This window comes from Mixia osmundae, assembly GCF_000708205.1.
Source record: "Mixia osmundae IAM 14324 unplaced genomic scaffold scaffold_4, whole genome shotgun sequence".
NCBI lineage: Eukaryota > Fungi > Basidiomycota > Mixiomycetes > Mixiales > Mixiaceae > Mixia > Mixia osmundae.
The window spans coordinates 424,632-438,761 of NW_014575560.1; the positions used below are offsets into that span (position 1 = coordinate 424,632).

Sequence of the window (14,130 nt, forward strand, 5' to 3'; positions counted from 1 at the left end):
GGGGTCATGCCAGCGTCGATACTCACAGGAGAGAGATCGCAAGAACGGGGCAAAAGCGAGCGCATCCGATGCATCGATGAACTCTGTTCTACAGGCCGCTCTACGCTGTGCAGACAGACGCACAGCTCTATGGCAGCAAGACAAAGCGCAAGCAATCATGCGCCAAAGTGAGTCTCGACAGCTTGCGCGTCGTCTAGATTTTGCTTGGCTTGTAATGTACCCTTGCCGCTTGCATCGATGATGACCGTCAACCTAAGTCTCGCCACATTCTTGCTCTTCGCAGACGTCTTCTTGCCCGACTTGACAGGTGTAGCATCGACGGGCACGGACAGGTGAGCCAGTTGGGTTTTCGCTCGAACGAAAGCAGTGGTGAGCTCCTCTGGCTCTTCCTCTTCTTCATCATCTTCGTCTGCCTCCACAGAAACTTGTTCCTTCTTGAGCTCGTGGCGGCCCTCCCAGAGTGCAATGTCAACATGAGCCGGCCCAGATCCTGTCGCTAGGGGTAAGTCGACGATCCGTCGAGCAGGCAATGGCGTGTGAGCATCTAGCAAGGTGACAAATCGCTTCCCATCTACAGCCGTCTCGTCATCCGAACTGGCGGGTATTTGGAATCCGATAGGATGCGCAAGCTGGGGCGTCTCGATCACCTTGACCGAAAGCGTCTCTTCGAATGCCTTTGTAGACTCGGATGGGACGAAAGCATCGACGATAGCTTGAGCTTGCAGCGCGCAACCCTTCGCAATGACTTCATCCGTGTCAATCTGCGCATTGATTCCGACATCTTCGCTGAAGATCGCGCCTAGCCTGGTAGCCAGACTGGGCAATCGTGCCGTACCGCCAACGAGCAAAACATCTTGTATTTGAGATGGGTCGAGGTCTGCCTGCTTGATCGCTTGTGCAACCCGATCGACGATGCCGGAATACGTCGCCGAAGCCAGCGTGTCGAATCGCAGTCTGTTGATCGAGCCGTGGAAATCTTCGCCTTCTGCCAATGACTCTACGCTACAATTGGCAGTGTTGCTAGCCGAAAGCGTGCGCTTTGTGATCTCGCAAGCCAGTCTGAGCTTCGTCAGAGCGCGGTGGTTGCTCGCTTTGATGGCAATCTTTGTCTTCTTTGTGAACTCTTTGGAGAAATAGTCTATGAGCTTTGCGTCAAACTGATCGCCGCCGAGCTTGTTATCCGTGACGGTAGCGAGGGTGGTATAGACACCATCTCGAGCAGCCAAGACTGTCGCCGTCGTCGTCGTCGCACCTACGTCGAGAACGACGACATTGCGATCCTGCAAGCTCGACGAGACCTCGGCAGAATTGGGCGTCGCGGCGGCACCGGCCGCGACGGGTACGGTGTAATTGTACGCCACCGCTGCGGCAGCGGCTTCGGTGATGAATTGCAGCGTCTCTACGCCTGCTTCGCTTGCGGCCGCTCTGATCGCTGTCCGTTGGCCTTCGTTCAGGGCGGGCGAATCGGCAAAGACGACATAATCTATTTTGCGGCCCAAGAAATCTTGCGCCGAGCCGATGAGAACGCGCAGGAATTTGACAGTGGCTTCGTGTGCAGTCAGGGTGATCTCCTTCTCCGACGCAAGCACATTCCATGCAGGCGAGCCAGACACGTCAGTCAATGCTGCAGAATCAGAGATCGGCTTGAGTGACTTTACATCGGCATATCTGCAAAGGTTCGTCGTGAGCAGCAGCGCGGTACAGAGTGTCGCACCACTGACGGTCTGCCGACGATGTTGCGAAAGCCAAGGACTGTGTTTGCTGCGTTTCTGACGAGATACGTTCTCGCCGGATTGCCATAGTACTGTAGCCGCCAGGATGAGTTGCTAGGCTTGCATCCAGCAAAAATTGTGCTCACCTCCTCTTCGCCGCTGAAAGAGATGGCATTGGCGATCTGACGTTCGCCATCTTCGTTGGCAATGCAGTCTGCTAGACCTTCCTACGAGCGCAACACCGGATGAGCCCCAGGTGACTCGACCGGGGCACTCGACGGCTTGCCTTGTTGATGAGAGCTATCGAGCTGAAGCTGCCACCGAAATTGATGCCGAGCACTGTTGGGCCGTGCGAATCACCTGTGCGCGCAAGTTGGATTGAGCAAAGGAGATCCAGTTCGATGTGACTGAGCGCACCATTGGTCTGCGCTGCCATTGCGCTTCCGAGCCTTCGAGCGGCGACACGAAAAAGTCAAGCGGCGGCGCGCGTGGCGGACAATAAAAGATCCATCGGCCAAGTCGAGTCGAGTCGAGTCGAGTCGGGTCCGAGACAGTTCTGACTCTGCTGGCCTGCCCATAGCTTCGAGTCTCTGAGGCCGCTTGACGTCCCTGGCTGGAAGCGTCGAGAAGCAAGACCACTCAGAGAATCAGACAGGAATGAGCGCTGCAACACTGCCGGAACCTGCAAAGGCGGCAGTCTCTGCTTCGATCGAGTCTGCCGTCGTCCAGGCCGACAAGGCAGCAGACAAGCAGAGTGATACCGCTGCTGATGCCAAAGCGGACAAGGCTGTCAAGACAGTCTTTGACGACAAGCTACACTTCAATGTTGTTCATCCTCTCAACTCGACTTGGTCAGCCCGCCCTGGATGAGCTAGCTCGTCATAGCTCACACTGAGAGGTCGCATGACAGGACGCTGTGGTTCGACAATGCTTCCAAGCAGGACAAGTCCAGGTCTTGGGAGGATTCACTGCAACAGGTCATGGAGATCAACACCGTAGAAGAATTCTGGGGGTTCGTCAACTCGCTTCCCAATCTGCTGCAGACTGACCACCCGCTCGATGCGCAGGCTGTACAACAACATCGTGCCGCCATCGCACATCGCCATTAGCTCGAACTACTACCTCTTCAGGAAAGGTATCAAGCCAGCTTGGGAGGATCCGTGAGCTTGTGCTTCTCCCACGCTGTCCTCATCTCACGACGCGACAGAGCAAACGCAAAGGGGGGCAAGTGGGCCGTACAGCTACCGAGGGACAAGACGGCCGGCAATGTCGATAACTTTTGGCTGTATACCGTACGCTATCTCGCTCTGAGCTCATCGGTCAAGCTTACCGTCTCAAATGTGCACAGATGCTAGCAGCGATAGGAGAGACCTTTGAGACACCTTTCGATGGATCGACAGCGGGCACCAGTGCAGAAGTGAGAGAAGAAGTCACAGGTGTCATCATCTCCTCTCGCAAAGTGTTCTGGCGAATCAACGTCTGGACAAAGACTGCGACCGATTCCGACAAACCGAGGCTAGAAGTCATCGGGAAGCACATCAAGTATGGCATCCTGGGAGTACCTGTCGGAGTCAAGCTTGCCGCAGCAGGAGCGACAGTGGGAACAGATGTAGAGTTTGAGAGTCACAAGGATTCGATGAGCGGCTCGAGGAGCAATGCCAACAAGTGGAAAGTGTGATGCTTCTGCAATGCTTTTCTTGTCATGTCTTGTACAACATGCAACAATTACCTGACACTCTTACTGCAGTCGTGACTTGATCTCCCTCAAGACAGGCATAATCTCTGGCGCTACAGCTTCCGCTGATAGCTTATCTAATCGACTAAGAAGCCGCACTGCTGCGTCGCTCGTCCTTGCGCTCCGAAGCTGCTCAACGATCTCCATCGTTCTCACCAGATGATCGAGGAGGGTGACGACCAAGTGCAGACGTCGCTTGTTGATGACAGTGCAGGTCAGAAGCGAGACGAGAGTAGGCGTAAAGCACTCGTCGAGCAAGTCTGCCAGAGCACTTTCACCAGTGCGTCGGGTGAGTAAGGCTTGAGCAAGATTGACAGTCTGTAAACGCATGAAGGAAGTGCTCTCGTCATGCCTGAGCCCGTCGTAGAAAGCATGCAGAATGATGCGATTGGCATGCTCTACCGGCATCTTGTCGAGGGAAGCCAAAATATCCGGAAATGCTATCGGATTCGCAGATGTCATCGCAGAAAGCAGTAGCTCCTTGAGAATCGGAAGCTCAATCGGGTCCGTCAACGACGTCGAAGATAACCCGACGAGCTCTGCATCGACCAGCTTGCGCACGTGAACAGGCAAATTGGCCGCCACGATATCCTCGAGCACCGTGTCGATGAGAACAGTCGAACCCGGCAGCAGTCTTTGCTTTTCTTCGACCAGGAATCGTGTGACTGAGGGCAGAAGGTGCACGAGTGGGTGTTGTGAGAAATACGATAGACCGCTCTTAGCAGACTCGAGAGAGAGCTTGCCCCTTTCGTATGCTAGCAGAGCCTGCTGTACGATCACGGTGCCCAGACCGAGCAGACGTGTGGGCTTTGTCGTATTCGTCAGATCGTCAGAGATACCCTCACTACCGAAGAGGGCAGCAATCCAGGCGTTGAGCGCTTCTTGATCGACCGCGTCTAAGGAGCTGGGCGATACCACCTCGCTCGAAATGGCATAGTCGCCTGCGAGAGCGGTGGCCGGGGCTGGAAGTCGAGCGATCAGACATTGCAATAGCGACACGAGTGCGGCAAAGATCTCTGGCTCGTTCGGATAGCCTTCTGCCGGTGCCTGAAACGATCGTAGGAGCGTCAGGACAGGCTGAATCAACCGATCTGGCGTCATGTGGAGCGACAGGATGGCGAGGCAATGGGGGTGTAGGAGTAGGGCTTCTAGCAAAATACACATTGAGCCTGCATCTTCCTCTGCATGTGCGACCTGATCGAGCAAGATCTGGCAGCAGGCTCTCTGATCTCTCAAGCTCTCGCCAGGCACAAGGCGATCGAATTGCTCTGCTAGACCTTCGCTGCTGTAGCTGGCCCCGGCCAGAGCTTCCCTGAACGCATTGGCCTCTGTCGAGCTGTCTTCATTGCTGTGCAAATGTATACGTGATAGCAAGTCTCCAATGAACGGATCTCTGTGCGAGTCTCAGTGTTTTAACAGTGTTGCTCAAGTAGCTACTGACAATGGTCGAGCACCGTCATACCGTCTCTGGACGATCTGCAGGGCTTCTGCTATCGCTGACGAGCTCTCTTCCCCTGCAATAAGATGCGCAGCTTGGGCGTAATGGGGCGCAAACTTTTCGGTCCCGTCAATGGACGCAAGCTGCACAGGCGACCGAGCTTACGACATATAGCGCAAAGGATTGTTGTACGACCGTCGGGGTAGATCCTACTGTCCGATCGGTGGACGATGCGGTGACAGAGAAATTGACAGCTTCCACCATGGCCAGTAGGATATCAGCCAGTGCTGCGCTACAACTTGTGCCGTCCACGGCTGTCCGAATTCGCAAGTACCTCACAATTTGCTGGCTTGTGGCGCCTTGGACGGCGCTGTCAATCATGTCATGAATGGTCAGCTGCGCATCTGGCGATGAGCCGAGCTCAAGTAGAAGCTCGACACTCTTTGTCTCGAGGCCAGCCGTCGGATCGAAAGCAACAGGCATGCTTGGCGCATCTTCTTTCAGAGGGGCCGTGTCTGTCATGCCGGGTACCTCGCGTATGACGGTCTGCAGACCTTCGAGCTTGCGATCATCGAGAGCGAGGAGGGCGCGCATGGCACCCCTTTCTGCGTCCGGGCTAGCTGAGAAGGGAATGAGGCGCGTGGCAAGGTAGACTGCTTGTTCGTCGTTCCGCGTCGCGATCACGAGCTGACTGAGTGCATTCGCGTCTGCAGACACTTTTGAGAGCTTCTGAGCGTGCAGGAGTCGACAGAGGCTCGAGACGTTGTACAAATGTTCGCTTTCGAGGTCGCAAGAAGAGACAACACCACATAGCTCTTTGACGAGCACATCAAAATTGGCTTTGCTCTGCGCAAGCCAAAACGCCGCATAGCTCAAGATGGCGCTCGGTAACAGGCTGGATGAGGTCACCCAGCTGAGCAGACAACGTGAGATGATGCATGGCTGAAGCTTTGCATTTGGCCGAGGTTGTATCTGACCGAGTAGCTCGAGGACAAGCCGGTGCCAGGCCGAGCTTTCGACGTTGCGTGCCCAGCATGCTCTTGTGAGCTTGACGAGCTCCTGGCAGGCTGCGCTGGCTAGCTCGGCCTTCATCAGCGCTCAAACGGCAGCGCTGCGGCGGAGACTTTGGCGCTTGGTTAACGCGATACCTCTGGGCTCCACGATTTGGCGAACGGGGCGAGGGCAAGCAAGCTTTGGCCGCTATGGGTCAGTTCAGCCATCACTTGGAGCTCTATCGCTACTGATGGTCAAGACCTGGAGCAGGCCATCTCATCACGGTCGCAACATGCAGCCTCAATCAATGGGCACTCGACTTTGATGGCAATCTCGAGCGGATCCTTGAGAGCATCAGGCTAGCAAAGGAGCGAGGCGCCAAGCTCAGAGTGGGACCAGAGCTAGAGATCACGTAAGTTGCAGACAGCCAGTGCGGGTCAAGATCAAGCTCAGAAAGAGCACAGAGGCTATGGCTGCTTTGACCATTTTCTCGAGGGCGACACCGTGCTGCACTCTTGGCAAGTCCTCGCTAAGCTGCTCTCGGATCCCGCAACCCGGGACATACTCTGCGACGTTGGCATGTCAGCGGCTCCTCACTACTGCTGGCCGTCATGCACATTGACGCGACTTTGGGCAGGCCAGTGGTTCACAAGAATGTGCTCTACAACTGCCGCATCTTGTTCTACAACGCCAAGATACTGCTCATACGACCCAAGTTGTGGCTAGCAAACGATGGCAATTACCGCGAGCTACGCTATTTTACGCCCTGGACCAGACATCGCCAAACGGAGGAACACTACTTGCCACGAATGATCAAGGCGATCACCGAGCAAGTCCGTTCGTCTTTATTGTACAGTCATGAACAGCGCTGATGCTGACAACATAGACTACCGTGCCGTTCGGAGATGCCGTCATTGCGACCGAGGATACTGCTCTCGGCGTCGAGCTGTGCGAAGAACTCTTCACGCCCAATAGGTAAGCGTACTGCCGTCGCGTGTCTGTCTGAGCTCACATCTGTGGCAATATAGTCCCCATATAGCAATGGGCTTAGACGGCGTCGAGATCTTCACCAACTCCAGTGGCAGCCATCACGAGCTCAGGAAACTTTACCGGCGCATCGATGTCATGAAAGAAGCCACTCTCAAGGCAAGTCTATCCCCGACTGCGCATCGGCTCCCTGACATTCATGCAGGTGGGAGGAATATATCTATATGCCAATCAGCAAGGCTGCGATGGGGATCGGGTCTACTATGATGGCTGCGCACTCATCGCTATCAATGGTCAGATCGTTGCGCAAGGATCGCAGTTCTCACTCGCAGACGTAGAGGTCGTCACTGCCACACTAGACTTGGAAGACGTGCGATCCCATCGCAACAGCAGCAGTCGATCTCAGCAAGCCGCACAAGCCGAGCGATACCAGCGAATCCAGGTGGCCACTGCTCTCAGTACGACAGACAGCGACGCCCTCATCGATCTCGAAGTCTCGAAACCCATCGAAGTGCGCTATCATCCGCCAGAAGAAGAGATTGCGTCAGTCTTGCTCGTGCTGTCTGAGCTAAGCTAAGCTCATCTCTTCTCGCTACAGAATGGGGCCAGCTTGCTGGATGTGGGACTATCTACGACGCTCAAGAACGAATGGCTACTTCGTGCCTCTTTCTGGCGGTATAGATAGCTGCGCGACGTCAGTCATCACCTACTCGATGTGTCGACTAGTCGCGGCAGAAGCGCGGTCAGGCAGTATGTCCTGGCCTCTTGTCGGAAATCTGTTCTGATGGCCGCCGAGCAGATATGCAAGTGATAGCAGATGCACGTCGAATAGCAGGTGAAAGCCCGGAATCGATGTACGTACCTATCGACGCCAATGAGTTCTGCGGCCGGATCTTCCACACTTGCTACATGGGCACCGAGAACTCCAGCAGAGAGACGCGGCAACGTGCAAGAGAGTTGGCAAGTGCTATCGGGAGCTATCACGTCGATCTGGACATGGACATCGTCATCACAGCCGTCCGCGATCTCTTCGCACTCGTCACGAATACACGACCGAAATTCAAAGTACACGGAGGCAGCAGTGCCGAAAATTTGGCGTTGCAGAACATTCAAGCTCGGCTACGCATGCTACTCGCCTATCTCTTCGCACAGCTATTGCCATGGACGCGCGGTCTGACAGGCGCCTTGCTCGTGCTGGGCAGCGCTAACGTCGACGAGAGGTGATCCCGCCTTGGTTTATTCGGATGACAGCTGATCATCAGACAGTCTGCGAGGCTACTTGACGAAGTACGACTGTTCAAGCGCAGATATTAACCCCATCGGAGCGATCAGCAAGACCGACCTGAAGCGCTTCATTGCATATGCCGCTACCGAATTCGACTTGCCCGTCCTCAACGAGTACGTCCATTTATCGTATATCGTAACGAAGCTTACATGGCAGCAGCTTCCTCAATGCAACACCGACTGCAGAGCTCGAGCCAATAACGGACACGTATGTGCAAGCGGACGAAGCCGACATGGGCATGACATATGACGAGCTGAGCATCTTCGGACGACTTCGCAAGATCGACAAGTGTGGTCCCTACTCGATGTTTACGAAACTCGCCTCCCAATGGTCTGGTATTCTCAGTCCTACGGAAATCGCAGAGAAAGTGAAGCTATTTTTCATCGAATATGCGCGCAACCGACACAAGATGACTACCTTGACGCCTTCATACCATGCTGTCGGTGACCCGCAAACGCGTTGGCTTCGCTGACGGCGCTCGTGATCTTCACAGGAGGCGTACAGTCCAGATGACAACCGATTCGATCTGCGGCCGTTCCTCTACCCTTCCCGCTTCCCATTCCAATTTCGTCAAATCGATGAAAAGGCAGCCTCGAGTAAGTAAAGTCATGCTTGCCGTAACGTGGCGAACTCATGATATCAACAGTGCCTGACAAGTCTGCAAAAGAGGACAGAGGCAAAGCCAAAGTCGAGTGAGGTACAACAAAAAACGTGTGCAAACGTCATCGTGTACATGTTGTATTCTGTTGCGAGCGCAGTAGTGTCAACATAGACTCTTGCCATCGGTCGGATATACAATCTCTGCTCTAGCGTATTGAACATTCGTCGCTCAAATTGAGCAAGAGGCTCGCTAGGCAGCGCTTCGTCACTGAGTGAGCACGCCTTCAGCCTCTGAAGAGTACAAAGAGCGCGGGGACGCACCCAGATCGCCCTTGAGGAGCTGGCTGAAAGTAGCATCTCGCAATGGTTCGGGCAGACAAGCGCGCAAGGCCTCTCGAGCTCTGGATCGAAATGGCGCTTTAGCGAAAGGCCTCGCTGAATGCAAGCGCACCAACCTTGGCGAGTCAGAAAGACGCAGATAGCATCGAACGACATGTTTGAGCAGTCGGACAGCCTGGGTCTCCACCAATTGGTTAACCATGTTACTGAGCACAGTTCCTACAGCGTAGAAGCGCTCATAGGTCTGACAGATGTAGTCGAGACCGGTCTCATCGAGCAAGATCTTCTGAACGATGAAGATTGCGACTGTTTTGCTGAGCTCAGAGCCGGTCTCCATGATGCGGAGGCACAGCGGTATGATTTCCGTGGAGAGGAGAAAGTTGATGACGTCGCTATTGTCGTTCTGCTTGACGAGTGCGCCGATGACGCCGAGTGAAGTCAGACGGAGGTACTCGAACGGTCTGGTCTTTGATGTCGTGTTGAGGAACGGGTACAGGAAGAGCGGTATATGAGCTTGCAGGAAGACAGATCGCGTGTCATTATGCGAGGCAACGCATTGAAGTAAAGCAAGCGCATTGCAAACGCGGTTACTCGCGTGCGCCGTAAGCGATGGTGGCGACAGCAACGGGTAGACTGAGACTATCTCTTGCAACAGCGATGACATCACACCTGACACATCGTCATGAGCTAGTGCACCAGACCTGCAGGGACAGACTTGCCGAAGGAGTGCCATAGTACGAGCGCAAGATCGTCCCATTGCTCTCGCTTTTTGCTTAGCTCGAGCAAGGCGAGCTCTCGCGTGTCGCGTGCCATGAGGTCAACGATGAGATAGTAGACTGCCTCATTCCTGCGCGCCATGCCGCCAGCTCATCAGCGCGGGAATGATGGATTGAGGAAGCTGCGCACTCTGTTCTGGGGGCAGGGGACGAGGCATTGGTAGGTAATTGAGTGATTCCTCCATTGCTGAGCAAGAGTTTTCCACCCGTCTGACTCAAGTCTGCCGATTGTTGGCCGAGTCCATATGCCGGCGAACCAGCAGGTCCAGGCGTGGGTGCAGCTTGCAGCAGACCAGCAGGTAAATTAGCTCTTATGCCACCCGTTTGCCCTGCTGAGACCGCGATGGCAGGCGTCGACCATGGATCCGAGTTGCCTTGGCCATTTGGATCTCCTGCCTGACCCTGCTGAGCCGCTTCTCTGCCTGACTGGGGTATAGAGCCTGATCCGAAGCCAAGTGAGGCTGCTGATGCCTTGAAGGAGTTGAGATTGGTCAAGCTGTTCGCGCCTCCACTCATGACGTGAGCCTGTGCTGGGATCGAAAGCGAGCTTCAGGATGGCCGAGCGGCTCGCATATTCGCTGAGACCCGAAGCTCGCCTCACCGATGTCGACGTGCGCTGGCGTGGATGCGCGCAGTATGATTCAAGTGAAACTAACGCGCTATCGGAGGATGTGATTCAAATAGAAGTCTCTGCCTGCTGCAGGCAACCACCTCGCATGATCCTCTTTCTGCTACCCGTGCTCCTGTACTACCTCAGTCCGGTACAGGCACTACCACCAAACCCGCTACAGGGTTATCTACTGCAGCTCAGCGCCGATGGAGATTGCCAAATCGGCAAACGCGGCGATGTGGACAAGGTGCCTCCGAGCTTCTACGAGACCAATCCGTTCGTTCAACTCGAGTGGAGAGTGCTTTTTGGCATATTCTTCAGCATTGGTCTCGTACGATGAACGCCAAGTCTTCGCTTGGTCAGATTATGTTGCTGATCCCGATCGTGCCTATCTCGACGTCAAGCTGTCACTCCTCTTGGACTTGTGATCAAGGCACACCCTGATGACCGTGAACGCGCAGCTCTAGTCAAATAGTGCTGTGCTACGCGTCTCCGGTTCCACTTGCAATTCGGATACCCGAATTGTCCGCCACAAAATTGACAGGCTATCTCAGCGTCTCGTACCTGCTCACAGTTGACAGGCAAGTTCGGCCGGGCTCGATGCGCCTTGAAAAGGCATGCAACAAACTCGACAAAGATCGGTGCAGGCCATACTGGCCCGCCGTACAAAGCAAGTCCCGCCTCGCCGTGTGAGGATAGATCTCACAATACTGGCCAGGGCAGCAATGCAGGCTCTTATCGCATACTGAGCTGGTCACAGATCCAATGCCATCTTTCGGTACAAAGCTCCATCGACTCATTGTACCCAGAGTCTGGGCACATTGTCGCGCGCCTCCGATAGCCGGTCAGGCATGTCCAGCAGCGATCATCAATAGAGACTACGATCATCAAAGGCTGCTGTGACGCATTCCTTTTTGTCGACGTAGGTCTCAAGTATCCCAGACGTGAGCGCCAACCTGCCTTACTCAACGCGTCTGATTGCACGCAGACTTTGCGGAGATCATGAGCAAGCGAGTCAAGCTCATCTGTCAGTCAGAGCGGAATGTCATCTGCTCGCAATCATGGCCCGCAGATTACAGTCTGCAGTCTGCAGTCTGCAGTGACTCTGCTCAGCATTCATCGTCATCGCTAGTGATGCCGTGTGACAATCAAGGGTTACCCTTGGAATTTGGATTTGCTTAGGACAGCCCAAGTGATTAAGATGCATTGCTTATGCCAGACTGTGCTTCCGGTTGCGGCGACGGCGGTGGCTTGCTTGCATCGACAAGCCCGTCGTCTATGAACTCTAGCTTAACGCGCGAACTGTCTACCTGAGACACATATGCTGTGCAGGGTCTATCAGCTCCGCTGGCAAACATATGCGTGCGAGACCTGCCTGGTTGTAGACTAGCGTGGCATGCCTGTAGTTGTGGCGCAAGATGATGCGGCTTGCAAATCCGCCATTGCATGGTGCTCTCTACTTGCGCCATGATATCGGGGCCCTCGTCGAGGAACGGCAGGTCGAAATGAACCGACCTGTTCAACGGTATCATGCCTGGACGATTTTGGAATATCAGAAGACTTACCAGCCAGCCCGACAGCAGACTGAGAACTTTCGAGTCATGAAGGCCGGGGCAGGCTCGAGACGCTGAATATCGTCCTGCTCCATGCGATTCAAAATAAGCCAGAACCGAGACGCACGACACTCACAACGACGGCGACCATGCCTACTGATCCCTGCTGCAGCCAGCGTTCGCGCACCTGCGTGAAGACCCGTTTGTTGCCAAGCGCCTCGACGGTCGGCGGGGCACCGCGACGTGGCGAGAAGATGACAAGCCTCACATAGGCGTCCTTGATGAAGCCCATGAAGGAATCGTTGCCATCTGTGAAGGATACCGAGCCCGTAGCTGTCCTGGCTACGTATCAGTCGGAAGCCTGTCCCGGTGCATGGTAACGAGCCTTTGATAGTCCAGACGCGGGACAGCTGCTCGAACCGTTTGTCGAAGCTATGGTCGCCTGCCGTGACAACGCTCGATAGACTCGCGGCAACAGCGCAAGCAGCATAGACGAGACACAGGCGGCCGGCGATGCGCATTTGGCTGGTCTGAGGAGATCGACAGCGAGAGCAAGTGACTCCTGGAGTCGGATCGCAACGGTCGCAAGCGATTGTGCTCCTATGGAGAAACGTAGGTGCGGAGATAGTCATACTTGCTGTCTTGTATGACATGGTCGTGTTCGGTATGTAAGAGTGACCAGCCAGATTGTGGTGCAGTGCGATGCTCTGGCCAGATGCCAAAGAAGTGGTTTGTGTATTCAAAGACAGAGTGAGGATATTCTGATGTGCTTGGAAAGGGACTGTCACATTGTTAGCTCCGGTAGAGCGATAGACGCGAAGAAGGCTCACAACCAGTCCAACGTTTTTGAGCGATAGTGGTGCAGAAACAAAAGTCGACGGCTGGTATGATCTTCGCCTCGCATGTGCGGGACAACGAGCTGGAGGTACTCCCCACCGATACGCATAGGGAAGCTTTCCGCGTCGCTGATGGGATTGTCGATAATGTGCGGGCACAGACCGACAGGACTATATGGATCGTCATAGCAAGGCGGGCCGAAGCCAGTGATTGTAATGTTCAGTGGCAAGGTGTAGCTCTCCTTGCTATAGAGACGATACGCTCGCGGCCAGGTCGACTTGCTATCGAGCCAATCCACGAGCTGCGCCCGCGAGACAGACTGAGGTACGGCGAGTGTCTCACCGCGTGCATAAGTGAGTCTGTGGGTATCGACTTTGGGATCGAGCGAGAACGAGTTGCGCAAGACGAGCCAGTTCCAACGAGAATCCTCCTTGAGGTACCAGACGCTGTGACTGGTCTCGTCGACAAAGTCTGTAGGCAGGCTTTGTAGAGTGTCAGGCGAACTCAAGGGTGGATAATCAAAGGCGAGCGTGTCTGCTTTGTCCGATAATCTGAAAGCGGTGAATTGACCCGCCATCCAAAGACCAGCCTTGTCGCTCTTGCTGACGGTGACAATGTCGACATCATCAGGTATGTCCGGCCAGAGCTCGTCAAAATGGCCGATCCGCACGTCTAGGTCTGCCCATGCCCACCAAGCAGTCTTGACGTGCTCCCTGAAGATCAAGCCGAGCCAGGGCTTGTAGATGATATGCCTATCATCTCTCTTGTCTTTCTCCTGTACTTGTGCGAGTACCTGCTCTCTCACGCTCGGCTGGCAAGACCAATGTCGGCACAAGAATTCCACGACTCGCTGAATCTTTTGCTCTCGTGTGATGCACAGCTGTCTGATGTGGGTATGTACATCGGTCCATTCTGTGATATCCGCGCAACCTTCTCCGTCGTCAATGTCGAGCAGCAGGACTTCTGTGCCTGGGTTGAGAGCCCAGCTGTCGAGTGCTCTCTTGACATAATCGGGCAAAATGGCACCGGTCCAGGGCGCAATGACGGTCAGATCGGTGGAGCGCACCTGCTTCACTGTGGCGCTGTGCGGAGTGCTCGGCTGCCAGACGTAGTATACTAGTCCTAGTAGGAATGCAACGGCGATGCAGGCGATGACTCTGCCTCGACGAGTCAAATGAGACGCCTTTACAGCGGACTGCCAAGCCTTATCGGACGGAAGGAGTGGGGCCACCGCTTCGTCTTCGGCGATGTTGCTCATCTTGGTA

General features: G+C 54.8%; 6 protein-coding genes across 6 annotated transcripts; 2 read left to right on the forward strand and 4 right to left on the reverse strand.

Moving 5' to 3' along the window:
* Window positions 1–155: 155 nt before the first annotated feature.
* On the reverse strand, window positions 156–2,148 carry L969DRAFT_93840 (uncharacterized protein; the record flags this gene model as incomplete). Its single annotated transcript, XM_014713129.1, has 5 exons — window positions 156–1,668; window positions 1,722–1,804; window positions 1,859–1,939; window positions 1,999–2,072; window positions 2,130–2,148. 5 exons carry the CDS (start codon window positions 2,146–2,148, stop codon window positions 156–158), a joined length of 1,770 nt encoding a protein of 589 aa, XP_014568615.1.
* Window positions 2,149–2,212: 64 nt separating this feature from the next.
* Window positions 2,213–3,450, forward strand: L969DRAFT_86613 (uncharacterized protein). Its single transcript, XM_014713130.1, has 5 exons — window positions 2,213–2,563; window positions 2,623–2,724; window positions 2,780–2,872; window positions 2,920–3,004; window positions 3,061–3,450. Exons 1-5 carry the CDS (start codon window positions 2,370–2,372, stop codon window positions 3,388–3,390), a joined length of 804 nt encoding a protein of 267 aa, XP_014568616.1. The 5' UTR covers window positions 2,213–2,369; the 3' UTR covers window positions 3,391–3,450.
* L969DRAFT_47366 (uncharacterized protein) lies at window positions 3,451–5,977 on the reverse strand (the record flags this gene model as incomplete). The annotated part of the gene is made up of 3 exons (XM_014713131.1): window positions 3,451–4,840; window positions 4,889–5,001; window positions 5,051–5,977. The coding sequence occupies 3 exons, from the start codon at window positions 5,975–5,977 to the stop codon at window positions 3,451–3,453; spliced, it is 2,430 nt and encodes an 809-aa protein (XP_014568617.1).
* A 110-nt stretch (window positions 5,978–6,087) lies between these two features.
* L969DRAFT_93843 (uncharacterized protein) lies at window positions 6,088–8,846 on the forward strand (the record flags this gene model as incomplete). The annotated part of the gene is made up of 13 exons (XM_014713132.1): window positions 6,088–6,091; window positions 6,149–6,290; window positions 6,343–6,459; window positions 6,516–6,711; window positions 6,765–6,853; window positions 6,907–7,024; window positions 7,071–7,408; window positions 7,464–7,615; window positions 7,665–8,085; window positions 8,132–8,263; window positions 8,310–8,589; window positions 8,644–8,746; window positions 8,797–8,846. The coding sequence occupies 13 exons, from the start codon at window positions 6,088–6,090 to the stop codon at window positions 8,844–8,846; spliced, it is 2,142 nt and encodes a 713-aa protein (XP_014568618.1).
* A 110-nt stretch (window positions 8,847–8,956) lies between these two features.
* Window positions 8,957–10,381, reverse strand: L969DRAFT_93844 (uncharacterized protein; the record flags this gene model as incomplete). The annotated part of the gene is made up of 5 exons (XM_014713133.1): window positions 8,957–9,018; window positions 9,072–9,151; window positions 9,206–9,758; window positions 9,809–9,936; window positions 9,996–10,381. The coding sequence occupies 5 exons, from the start codon at window positions 10,379–10,381 to the stop codon at window positions 8,957–8,959; spliced, it is 1,209 nt and encodes a 402-aa protein (XP_014568619.1).
* A 1,290-nt stretch (window positions 10,382–11,671) lies between these two features.
* On the reverse strand, window positions 11,672–14,123 carry L969DRAFT_93845 (uncharacterized protein; the record flags this gene model as incomplete). The annotated part of the gene is made up of 7 exons (XM_014713134.1): window positions 11,672–11,799; window positions 11,851–11,990; window positions 12,041–12,114; window positions 12,165–12,361; window positions 12,414–12,628; window positions 12,708–12,809; window positions 12,859–14,123. 7 exons carry the CDS (start codon window positions 14,121–14,123, stop codon window positions 11,672–11,674), a joined length of 2,121 nt encoding a protein of 706 aa, XP_014568620.1.
* Between the last annotated feature and the right edge of the window lie 7 nt (window positions 14,124–14,130).

What these genes read in the sequence shown, in the direction of transcription:
- L969DRAFT_86613 (XM_014713130.1), top strand. Translation starts at nt 2,370, where the DNA reads ATGAGCGCTGCAACACTGCCGGAACCTGCAAAGGCGGCAGTCTCTGCT. An exon ending in CATCCTCTCAACTCGACTTG is followed by an intron (nt 2,564 to 2,622) that starts GTCAGCCCGCCC and finishes GTCGCATGACAG; the next exon opens with GACGCTGTGGTTCGACAATG. An exon ending in ACCGTAGAAGAATTCTGGGG is followed by an intron (nt 2,725 to 2,779) that starts GTTCGTCAACTC and finishes CTCGATGCGCAG; the next exon opens with GCTGTACAACAACATCGTGC.